Source organism: Mus pahari, chromosome 7 (genome assembly GCF_900095145.1).
Source record: "Mus pahari chromosome 7, PAHARI_EIJ_v1.1, whole genome shotgun sequence".
Taxonomy (NCBI): domain Eukaryota; kingdom Metazoa; phylum Chordata; class Mammalia; order Rodentia; family Muridae; genus Mus; species Mus pahari.
The window spans coordinates 28,446,261-28,459,113 of record NC_034596.1 but is presented as its reverse complement, the minus strand read 5'-3'; the positions used below and the strand labels follow the sequence as shown (position 1 = coordinate 28,459,113).

The 12,853-nt window shown below is 43.7% G+C and overlaps 1 protein-coding gene across 12 annotated transcripts in view; it reads right to left on the bottom strand.

The window, feature by feature from the left end:
• Myt1l (myelin transcription factor 1 like) overlaps positions 1-12,853 on the bottom strand; it is a 402,403-nt gene that overhangs the window by 82,440 nt on the left and 307,110 nt on the right. For 8 of the 12 annotated variants that reach the window (XM_029541111.1, XM_029541118.1, XM_021202071.2 and 5 more), the window contains 4 exons: positions 11,758-12,729; positions 7,148-7,282; positions 3,120-3,210; positions 1,414-1,521 (listed from right to left, as the gene is read on the bottom strand). In XM_029541111.1, the coding sequence (XP_029396971.1) occupies positions 1,414-1,521; positions 3,120-3,210; positions 7,148-7,282; positions 11,758-12,729 (1,306 nt within the window). The remainder of the gene's footprint in view (positions 1-1,413; positions 1,522-3,119; positions 3,211-7,147; positions 7,283-11,757; positions 12,730-12,853) is intronic. The other 4 variants (XM_029541116.1, XM_029541119.1, XM_029541120.1 and 1 more) reach the window with 1 other exon arrangement.

Here is a 12,853-nt window from a genome sequence, read left to right as displayed (position 1 = left end):
TTTTAAAAGCAGCTTTTCTGGTGTGGTATTAGGATAAGAATGTGACATTGCTGACCTATTTTCTTTCAAAATTTCCCACATTTCCTTCGGCTAAGGACTCTGCTTCCTTAAACATCCTTGGGAATTGCGGGAATCCTCCAGTGATTATTGGACTGAGAGGTGGGGAAGAAGTTGGACAACTTGTTTAGTATTCAGTCATATCTGCAAAGTGACCGCGGCAGTAAATAGGAAACTAAGAGGCAGACGAAAGGTTTACCTAGGTTCTCATCATAATGTAGAGGCCATCAAAAGTCAGAGAGGGGTTATCTTGGATTAGAGGGACTATAGCTATATTTTCATATTTTTGTTTAAATATTTTAAATTTTTATTAACATTTTAACTTTTTATCAAAGGAGAAAGAAAGTTTAATTAATTGCAAAAGAACTATGAAGTACTAAATGAGGACCAAGATGTTTCTATCTCTTGCCTAGTGATTTTTCTCTAAGTAACTTATCCCAAAGAAATACCTATAGTAGAAGCCAAATGCTATATCTATGGGAAACGATTCATCATTACTCTTTAGAGACAGCCTGTATGCCTCTGAGCTAGCACAGAGTTATGGCTCTGGTACAACATCCACGGAACTGGGTTTATTCAAATGAGAACATGACGATGATAGCATTTTATGGGGAGACATTGTCATGAGACTGAATAAGAAAGCAGAAGTACACGGACTGTCACAGATTTCATGAGATGTGTGTGAAGTCTGCGAGGAACATAGATGTCGTCTTCTACTGATAATCATCTTCCTGATTTTGGAAAAGTGGGTTCAGTCTTGCTCCTTAGGACTTTCCCACTTTAACCTGCAGTGCTAAGTCAGGTTGCCGTGAGCCCCTGTGCTCTGTCTTTCCTGTCAAACGGCAGTGATGCCACCTACTTCCACCCACGTCTCAGGGTGTATGAGGATAAGGGGGTGATGACAGCTTTGATGGCTTTTCCTACAGAAAACTTCCAAGCACAGGGAATGTGGCATTCGTCATTCCTGCATTTTCAAAAAGACCCCGTGCCACCCATAAGCAGGTGCTATACTTTGCTTCAAACTGGGATAACATTATAATGGGCTACTAACATTAATTTCTAAAAAACTTCTATTTTAGTTAGCATTCATAGAATTATGAATTGTCAGGACTACAAATCATATAACTACATCTAATTCTCTGACCGCTGAAGTCACACTGAGCCACTGGAGTTACACAATGCCAGACTTCTACATACTCTCTCAGGATTGAGGGCACAGGCCTCAGTTTCTAATCTGGCATATCTTCCCTCCTTCAAGAACACATCTACTCCACGGAGCACCTCCAACACTCTCTCTGCTCTGTGTCAGGATAGATTCTGAGGGAAATCCATTGATGACACACTTCTGTTGAGTACCTGAGGACTCGGTCAGAGGCCTGGTTGGATTTGGACACGTCACAGCTCTGGTGTTTCTCTTGGGCCTTTGCCAGTTTTTCTGCAGCAGCAATAGGGCATCCAGAGAGACTACAATGACAGAAGATAGATTTAATTGAATGGTCTCAAATGGCTTGCCACACACTAACACTCACCATGTTCTGTCCTTCATCCAGCTAAGATGACCCTGAGGTAGATGGAGGTAGGAGAAATTCCCAGCCTGCCTGGTACTATATATTTCCTGGGCTCTGGCATATAGCTCTTATGACAGCACCAGGCCTGTCCAACGAGTATGCCAAATTCCAGGAAGCAAGCACAACACAAACTGGTTAAAATTTCAGGCAGAAATTCTGGAATGCTGGCCATTTCTGTAGGTCAGGCAGTGGCAGCTAGGGAAGAAGTTTTTGACAGACTCAAGAGTGGCAGTTAGTTGGCTATACCAGAAGGTGGCACTCTGAGCTGATGCCAGAGGTTATCTATCTAAAAGGCTTCAGGGATTCTGACTTCAACTCACCAAAGGAGGAGGGGGAAAGGGGAGGTACAGCAGGAATACCTCCAGGAGTTCAGTCAAATGTGATTCTTAACTAGTTCAGCAGGATCACTATGGCAGAGGGATCACTGAGGCCTCTTTGTTTGAGCTGCTTCCACAGGAAGTCATAGTATCTGCATGCTTGCCTCTGTGTGTTCTAGCTCTGTGTGGGTGACCATCCATGTGTACACATGTACTGATGGCAGAAAAAGAAACTGACACTGTGGGCTCTGTATAGCACTCAGCAGGGATCTCCTGCATCGCTGCCAGCTCCTGCAGACTCAGTACCAGAGATGCTCTGCGGGGCATAGAGCTGTGGTCTGTTTTATTATAAACTTGACACTGGTAACCAAGCTTCTTGTTGTGACTCTCCAGTGAGATAAAAATTAAGAGAGCTTTTACACAGCTTCCTCCCCCCATTTAAGAAGAAATTGAAGCCATGGCAAGACAGATCTTAATAGAGTTACATTTTGCTACTGCAAAAGAAGTGATCTGGTATCACCTAGATTTTGAGAGGAACTTAGTGACTCTTATAATGTCTGAAGAGGATGGGGAAGAAAGCTGGAACACCATCAAGAGTACAATTCTGACAGTGTATATTTTCAGCAGTAGTCCAGTTAAAGCCATTGACCTGGAGCCGCGTCCTCACTGGTGTACCCCTGCCAGATGCGTTTGGACATCTGCTCATATTTTAATGATATTGATGCTGATGGCCAGGGGATTCATCAAATTCAAGAGCAGCCAAGTTAGTCCTCTGTATTAGCCCTGCTGGGTTCTAGCTCACAACCCTGCATGGTAAGAGGCAGACAGCCTCTCTTATGAGGGAAGGTTAGAGAAACTTGCTGGATTCCTTCTAGTCTCTTCCACTGTGAGTGGCTGTGGGTGCCAGCTTAAATGCTGTACTGAGTAGGTGACTCTGTGAGGGAACAGTGCTCTATTATACTAGAGGAGGCAACATAACAGAAGAAATTAAGTCTTCAAAAACAGGCAACTGACCCTTTGACATTCCTGTACGTGCTATGACCAACTCTCCAGGAGCAATGTGTGAGGTCCGCCACTCTCCTTTGGAAGGGAGGGGCTGCATAGCAGTAAAGAGCTACCGTGGGGCAGGGCTGTGGGTGGCTTCTTCTAGCATAGACCCCAGTCGAGTGTGGCTTACCTTCTGTGCGAGTTCCTGTTGCTATTCACATGCCCTCGCCCTGTGCAGCCTGGAGTGGGACACTTGAGAACATTTTCATGCATGGCAAGAACTTGACAAAGGAGAGGCAAAAAAACAAATAGCCCAGCATTAAAAGAGAGAAATAATGAGAATACAATATGCAATTGTTTCAACAGGCTAGATTAGTTTACAACAAACTACAAACGTCTGTGATGTGCATGACCAGGAAATATATGTGGGAAGAGAAAGAAGATTGTATGACTGTCCTCAGGCATGCAAAGCAGGGTGCACTGGCAGGGAGCCATGGGGGTCAGAGAGCGCCATAACTGAATAGTCCCATGTGGGACAGAAGCAAGGGCCACCCTAGTGTATCCCATAGATAAGCACTGGATGCTGATCAGCCATGTAACAGCACATAGCCTGGGCATTTAAAAAAACAAACAAAACAAAACATGCCTGTGCTTTGGAAACACATGGGATTGTGAAAGTCTGATGTGAGTGAGCCAAACTTTAAATCTCTTTTTAAAATAAATAAATAAATAAATAAACCACGTTTACCTAGGAAATTAGTATCTTTTGTGCTTTCAGTAGAATGAACAGGAATAATCCCTGCATTTTTACCACATGAAATTAACAAATAGGAAGATGAGAGAGCTGGTCCCCAGGGCACGAGGACACTGCCTACTGGCATTCAGGGAGGCTGGTCCTTATTGTTCCATCCTTTGTCTGCTGAGACTTGTGGGGTTAGGAGTGATGGGGAAGTCAAGACAACTGACTTCAAAGGAGCCTGCTGGCCATATGCTCTGTCTGTTTGAGCTAGATGCCTGCAAAGCTCAGTCCTAACTAACTGCCTGCAAAGCCTGCCTAAGGTCGAGCGGTCCCGTGAGGTCTGCTCAGCCCTGGCTGCCCACACCTGTCACTATTGTCCATGCCTTCTCTCTCGTGGAGCAATCCTTGTCTTGCTGGGCCCTGCGTGGAGTTCTCACATGCCCTTGCTGTGCCTGTCCATGTTTTGCATCTTTACTATTGGTGAGTTCCTTAAGAACAGTCCATTGCTGCTTTGTTTGTAAGCCTTCATAGCCCCTGCCTCTTTCTTTAGATATGGCTAGAGTTATGAATTAAAGTTTAGATATGAATTAAGGTGAAAATGTCAGTATTCAGCTCATTTCCTGTGAGTACCTGGAGGGGGCCTATGAGATCCCCTTTCAGAGGAATCCCTCTCAGAGGAAGATAAGCCCTTCTCTTTGAAATCTGCCATCTTACTAGCCTATTGCCCTGTTAGAATGGCACACATTCCTCTTTTACCTTAACACGTGCCTTTCTTTCTCTTTATGCTAAATATTTCTATTATAAAATCTTCCCTGGAGAGAGCAAACACCTTTCAGGCTTAGCTGTGTGGTAGAGTTCAAGTGTCTGTGTCCCGCTAAGTGGAGACTCAGACACTGCCTGTGTTCAGTCCACACCTGTAGCGGCGTCTGCCTCCTCAGTCTGCAGGTTGCCTCTGTGCACTGCCTCAAACCATTTCTCCGCTTCAGCCCGGGGTGCTACCCCCACTACTTTCCCCGGGCTTTCTCTGAAGACTGGGAGGACCTTCAAAAGGGAAGCCCAGTGACCTCTAACCGTTCCTCCTAGGCTCCTTCTTAACCTCAGCCCTGGCCTTCATTCCTGGGGCTTTTGAAGAATGCTATTTTACCTGGTTGCTGCCCCTACATCGCCTTCTTTACCTCACCTTTCCACACAAGCCTATGCTTGGGCTCCTTTCTCTCACTGCCACTTCATGCCTTTCCCTGGCAACTCACCCTGCTTTTTTTACTGGAGCTTGAAAGGTGCCACCCGGGGTGCCGCCCACGAGACCTACTTCTTGGTACCCTCCCACGCTACCTAGCACACTTTGAGTCTGTATTGTGGGGTGGTGACAGAAACTCTGTCTGGCTCAGCTGGGGTCTCCTTAGGCACAGAACTGCCCTTTGTCATTTAGTCAGTATGCTACAGGGCAGAGCCCTTTCCTGAATTCATCTGGGTGGAAATGGATGGGAAGCCATCCCAGAAAACCAAACAAGGCTACCATGGAGTACTGTACTTACTATTGCCTTTACATTTTACAGTATTATAAAGAACTACTCACGAGAAGAGTTCCTCTGTACCTCCATGCCGGTATACCCTCCACAAGACAGGTTCTCATCTAGAGCAGGCTAGTGTCAAACTCAGCCCTCCTGCCTCTACTTCCCAGGTTCTGGGATTCTAGGAATGCACCATGCCTGCCTTTAGAAATGCTTTGCTTCAGACAGTTTGTAAGACCAGGTCATACCTGAGCTACACTTAGTGCCTGCTAAGCTGGGTCCGAATGTGACCAATCAGGGCAAACCTATTCAGTTTCTAGTTCAATAGCGCAAAACCCATACTTGAACCACATCTAGACACTTCCTGTGAAAATACAGAGTCAAGGAGAATTCTTATCCATTGAGAAGGATTGATCTTGAAGGCAAAAACCCTATGCCCTGGAAAAAAAAATCCCATAAAGAAATCCTCCTATAGCATTAGCTCTCAGCCTTGGTGCCTTATTTTGTACTGAGAACCTGCAGCATGCCTGATGCCAAGAAGTAGGTTAGAACTGAAATGGTGACACCAGACCAGGGTTCCGATTGATGATGGCTTTGGGGATTGGCATGGATTTACAGCGGAGTTCACAGACCCGTTCAACTCCTGCTCAGATGAACTTTAAAGTACTGAGCCACCTATTGCCAGCCAGCGTGCTTCCCTTGAAAGAAAAAGAAGATGGAGTCAGATTGCCCTGTTCTTCATCTGGCCAGCAGAGCAGTGCTCCCCCGAGGAGCTTACGGCATCAAATGGGGCAGTGCTTGCATTTGCCAGCCAGGCACCCACCACAGTGCTCACATGTGGAAGCCTCTGTCGGCAACCATGCGTCTCCCTGTCATGTAACACACGGGATTGTAGACATACCTGCATTTGTTTATTTTCACAACTTTCCATAATCATTCTCAAGACAGTTACAGGAAACATATGCATTTGAGTAGGATTGAGAACCTGGAGCCACAAGAGCAATGGAACAAATTTCACCAGAGAACATGTAGCTTTTCCTATTTTTAATGATGCACTACTCCAAGAGCTGCCTGACCTTTGACAGGCTTGCTCCTCAAGGATTTCAAGGCTGCCCATGGTAAGAGAATGTTTCTCAATATGCCTTGATTCTGCTGGTTATCTAGCTACACCACGAACCACCTCTCCCATGGGAAGCTAAAGGAGGACACTGCATGCTGTGGGTACATCCTGGGTATCCATCACCTCACTCATTCCTGAACCTCAGTGTGTGCCTCGGACAATTGATTCTCATTGATTTTACACAGTTGGCACATTTCTTGCCAAGAAAAAAGTGAATAAAAAAAGGATTCGTATCATTTTAAATCTAAAGGAAACACTTCTCATAGATGGATTTTGTAGCTTCAGAATCTATCTACTAGAAAGACGTAGAAAGGTGTAGAAGAAAACCCCACCAGATCCAAACCTGTTCATTTAACATCGTTAGTGTGCAGATGCACTTGTAATGTGAAACCGACTGCTGTGACTGTAACAAAACTGTTTTAAATGCTGTTTGGACAGTTTGCAGTAGTTCAGAAGTTTGGGCAGGAACCCCAAGGCCTCCTTTTCCTGGGATTTCTAGACGACCAGTGTGGATAGGTTGTTTTAGAGGCTGGCTAGTTCAGTTCTGTAATGTGTGAGACCAAGTAGAGAAATGACCTGCCAGGGATAACAGAGTAAATAAAACTGAGGCTAGGAACAATGGGCCTGGGAGCCTGTTCCGGGAGTCAGCTTCGGGGTGAGCCACTATTCAGGGCTGGTACCCAGAATATCCAGGAGATAGGGGAAGCTTCCTGAGGTGCCCTCTAGGCTGAAGAAGAGACTGGTCAGTGACAGCTGCACTGAGGTGCCATGAAGATGAGGTTGGGGAAGGGATGATTGACAAAGCCAGAGTGCTTGCACGCCCCGGGGAGCGGCGAGACACGACTTACTTTCTGGAGGGACCCTATCTTTGTGCGGGCATCCAGACAGACTGCGGTGATGCGGGTAAAGCCCAGTTACGTGGCCGGTTCCATCACACCCGGGGGTTGGACACTTGCTCTCTCTCTTTTCTGTTCTTGAGGGATCTAAAAGCGACAACAGGTGTCAAGAAAATGAACGTTTACCAACTGCAGACTCATGCGGTTATCCAGCAACCTGAAGAGACCTTTGCTAAACAAAGAAATTATGCAGGTGTCAGGGACAGGCTGGGACATCAGGCTTTTTTGCTTCATATCTTTTTGGGTGTGGATGATATTTTCAACCTTATGCAGTATAATCAGGAATGATAAAGAATTTTGATTTTTATCGAAAAGGAAAATAAAAGCACCTATCTGTAACCTTAACTCTTGATTAATTGGTTTCCCGTGTGTTACATGATAAGCTGTGTTGCTCAAAGAAATCAATGTAAATAGTGATGAGACAGTGACCTTCTTAGAGAACAAAACTCCATGTTGTTTTCATTCAGCAATTTTTCCATACAATTCAACCAGAGCACGGTGCTACTCAAAACCTGATTCCTTCTTTCAAGTGCTCTGGTCTCAACATGCTATAAACTACAGAATTTTCCTGCAGATTTTTCTCAACACTGTTTCTTAGCATAGCAATTCAGCCCATTTTTGGAAAATCAACTGAACTCTCAGAAGGCACTGTAAGCAAATGACGGGAAGGGTGGCGCTCCCACCTGGCAGGGTGATGGGCAATCAAAAAACGCTTCAGAAGCCGCTGGAGCAACCATTTGTTTTGATTTCTTCGTCTGTACTTGGAACCAGAGGAAGGCTCGTGTAATGCCGTGCATGCATACACAAAGTAGGAGGTCGGGCTGATCTACAGCGCTGCCAGCTTCTCTGCAGCGCCAGCCAAGAGCCAATCAGAGCAGACGTTTGGTCCAGAATTGAATGCTGGATGCCAGAGATGTAACGATATCCTAATAGAGGTTTTCTACACCCAGATCAACCACAGTTCACCCTCATGCATTACAACAGTTCTAGAAAGTATTTCTGACGTCAGATTAGCTCAACCTGAATAATAAATCATAGACTGTGACACACTGTTTTGGAACAAGCATTTGAAAACCAGTTGCTTAGGTCACCAATAGTAGTCTATTCCTTGGCCCAGTAAATACTAGAGTTAAGTTTCCCTTAGGAGTTTAGTTCTTTTATATGGATATCTCAACAATTACTTGGTAGAAAATACATGCTTTACCTTTGGTTAAGAATTATTTATATGTAAGAGGAAATATCTTGAGTTTGAATTTTATTTGTTTGGGTCTTTTGAGACTGAATGCTACCCTGTAATCCAAATTGGCCTGGATCTCAGTTATATCACTTAGGTTGGCTTTAAACTCATGAAAATACTTCTGCCTCTGTCGCCTAAGTGTTGGGATTATAAGCGTGAACCACGACACCTGGCCAGATTTTGGAATTTTTGAATTCTTATAGACTTATTTGTGTCACTTATGAGAATGTGAAATAGACAAAAGACTCCTGGGATCTTACAAAGGCTGTTAAGTTGATGTGAAGGACACTCCCCTTTCTTTCTCTGCTGACATGTCATATGCAGAATGTTCCTGCCAGGTGCTGTCATCTCTACAGCCAGCACTGGTGTGGAACAAAGCATTTCCTTGGCATTGCCAGCTGCTGGCCTGTCTCTACCCTTGCCTCATGACCTCTGCCAACAAACCCAACAGTAAGTCCTGGCATTTCAGTTTTAAAAACCTTATAGATACAAAGTAAAGTCTAGCATTTTGTTGCCCTTTGAGTAATTTCATTACTGATAAAAGTAAATCCATGTCATTATAAATTAGTAAGCACACAGTAACAGTTTCAAAGGACAGCCTTGATGATATAATCTGCTAAATTTAAGAAACTTTTAACTAGATACAAATGACTTGTACAGGAATTAAAAAAAAACCTTACAACCATTATTACTCACTTTAATCACAAAGTAACTACCTTATAGGACCCAGGTATTACTTACAGACAACATGATTTTACAGATGTTGAAACAGTTTTGAAGTTAAGTGACTTTATATTAAAAAAAAAAAAAGAACTCTCTGAGGTTATAGAGACTAGGAGCATAGTCTGCTCTTGTGTCACTGCTGAGGTGGGGCAGCCATGGCCTCCACCATCACTCTCCCTTGATTCTTCGTCGTTTGCAATCTCAATTCAATGTTCAAACAAGCAGGACAACACAAAGCAAACAAAAGGACCAGAAACCTTGCAGTAACTTAATAGAAAAAAAATGTGTGCTGAATTCAGCTTATTTCCCTTCCGCCCTGGAGAGAGATGCAGGGAGTTGTGTGGAAGACAAGAGTTCCTTTCATATTAACTTAATATTTTGAAAGGTTATACATTAGTGATTTAATGAAGTATTTTCAGTTGTGTGGAGTGAGAATAGATACACGTGTTGTCTTTAAAGAGGGGACAGAGAAGCCACAACACAGCGTGTTGATGGGCAGCTTCAGGCATGTTGGTGAGATATGGTCCCATAAATTTAGTTATTTTTAAGCCAGCTTTAATCTCTTCGCTCCATTTGTGGTTTGTTTTTTGATGTGTGTCTGTGTGTGGACATGTGTGTGTGTGTGTGTGTGTGTGTGTGTGTTTGCTTGACTTCATCTATTTGGCTCAGAATGTAACTATAGATAGAGACAAGGAAACTTAGAAAATGTTGATGAAAAACATCAATAATTTTGGTCAAAGGAAACCTGGGAAACTAGACTCCTGGTGACTAGCGCCTTCTATCTCATGAGAGATTCAGGCTTCTAATCTTCCCCTTTTCATGACAAAAATGGACCTCACCAGTCACTGCCCATTTCTCATGGAGGGGGAGCAATCAGGGCAAATTCCATGATTTTGCATAAAAGTAAAGCAAAATAAGAACAAAGCAACCCTGTGCTCGGAGGACTACGGGAGCTAGAGAAGCCATGGGGATGCTGACTCTCTGGTGCCCTATTTGCCTCCACTAACGTGGTTACTCACTTTCATTCTCAATACTGGTCCTGGGAACTACCGCCTAGAATTCTAAAACATGGAATATAAACAACAGCACTCATATGGGAAGGCATGGATTTCCTTCTAAAATTGTTTGAATATCTTCATTCTCAAAAATCTAACTAAAATCTCTAATTGATTAGTACATCATGTCTTATTCAAATGCAAGTGCCATCATTTAAACCTCATGTGTCATGTTTCACAGTGTTTCAAGAGGGGCCTGCAACTTCATGCCATCCATGTATACACGCCTCTGGTGAAGTGTGCCTGCATCTGCAGTGAATGGAAAGACCATATCCAGGAATGAGTCATTCAGTAACCCTCAGAGCCCTGGCTCAGGCTCCTGCCAGCTTGGACTTGGTGATAGCAATGTCTAGCAAGCCATGGAGCTCTGAGCACACCTTGATGGGAGTACACACATGTGCCACGATAGGGAAGATGTAGCTTTTCTGATTGTTCTAACTTTGTTTCTGCAACTGATTTTCAAACTAAATTCTTGAGTCTCTTTATCAAGGAAAGGAAACTGAGGACTCCTAATATACATCATAAAATGAAAGTTAGAAAATGGAACATTTTTTGTGATAATACAGGAATGATTTAAGGAGCTGTCAATTTCATTTTTGAGATAGTTTCTTTCTTAGTTCTGAGTCTTGTGAGGGCTCAACCACACTAACATGCTTGGTATGTGAAGCTGAATCAAGGTCTGTCCCAGTTGCCCATGGGTACAGATGCTACAGTGAACATTGTTCCATCCGGTTAGCTAACCAAATATATAGTTAGATGCAAATATGTGATCACATGTTTCATAAAATAAAATAAAATTCAACTAAATTATCATATTAGATAGTTTTGATATTTTTAAAAAAAATACACAGTATTTGAAAAAAGAGTCACAATTGTTTTGCTAATGCAATGGAGCTAGTAAGGGGATGAATATTCTAGAGAAATTGCTATTGGTTTCAGCTGTGGCTTCTTCGTGTCTTGCATGGCAAGTGGTTTCCTTAGCTAACTTTCATGGATAATTAATGTGCAGTCACTGTCCTTATCTTACACCATCGGTCATCTTGTTGCTGTTCAATTCCTTTTGGGTATTTTCTGTGGGGGCATTTTCATCAATAACTGTCACTAGGTGATAATTTTATAAATCATGAAGCCATCTACTTAATCCAATTTATGAAGAAAGTGCCTCATCTCTGATTGACTGATTGTTACCTAAACCCTTGCCACCATTCAGCACAGATGGTTTCTTTGTAACAGCATGGCTTGGTCCTTAATGGTCTCTATCACAGCTATGCCTATGCACTAGCCCTGACTTCTTCACAAATGTTGTTTTCACTGTCACCTCCTGTGTCTGCTCTAATGACAGCACATTTAGTAGTTTTATGTATCTCTCAGACAAATATTTTATTTGTTCTATAGACAAATTATCACATGATAGAGCTCTAGAACAAACTCTTAAAATGTGCATTAGATATAAGATTTATAGAGATTTACAGTGTAACAGACTATCACCAACATCTCTCACTTAGCTCACGTTTTCTGAAGCAACTTACGTTAGGTAGAAATATTACCTTTACCATAGTATGGCTTTTTGACATGGCTGTCACTGGATTTGGATTTTCTGTCTTCCCCAGCCAGCTGTCTTGGAGACTGGTCCTCATAGGATCTCAGGTTATCCCTTCTCCCAGCATCCATGGCCATCTTCTCCCGCATGGCCTTGGCTCTCTCTGTCTCCAAGGCAATGGCTTTCTCTAGCAGAGTCAGGTTGCCCTTGGTCATGTCAAACACTTCCTCAGACCTGTCTGAGTTCACTGAGGTGGTGTCATCATCCCTCTCATGACACCCATCCTCCTTGGCACAGCTGGAGAACGTTCTAGACCTGGGGCTGAGCTGCTCCTCCAGCCGCATAAGGTTCATCATGTCCGAGTAGCTCCTGTCTGGCGTCCTACCGGGGAAGTCGTCCTCTTGCCGGACATGTTGGCGCACACTCATGTTAGGTGGCTGACTCCTGTCCTGTGGGTTGGTCTCGCTGAGTTTCCTGGCCAGGTCAAAGCACTGGTTCCTCAGGCACTCTAGACTACTTAGACACACTTCCTCATCACTCTCCTCCACCATCTTCTCCATGAGTCCATTGTTCATGGGCTTCCCTAGCATGACATAGTTCATATTTCTACTGTCCTGCTGTGACATCCCCTCAGCATAACTTCTGTCACTGATATTCTCTGATAGCACAACACCATGTCCTTGTGCTAACAGCTTAAGGGAGTCCACTGTTTCTCTAACCACATCGCTGTCTAAGTCTAGACTCAGTTCGCTTTTCCGACCGAGATTTTCGTTTCTGTCACTGTCGTCCTCCAGACTATTGGAGGTGTTGCTGTTCATCTCTGACTCAGTCCTGGCCCGGTAGGCTGCATCCTCAGCAATTTTGCCAAGATTTAATAGCGACTTCGCTACCAGTTCATCATAGTTATCATACTCATCATTGTTGTTATCATCCTTGTCTGTGTCCTGCATTATTCGAGTACAACTCATTTGATGGTCTTCTGCAAAGAAATAGAGAAGACAAAAAAGGAAAAGAGAAAGGTGGCTAGATCGTGAAGTTTATTGCTATAATGTGGACAGCAAGCACACAGAAAGTCAAACCCTGCTTGGCCTAGAAGGGAACCT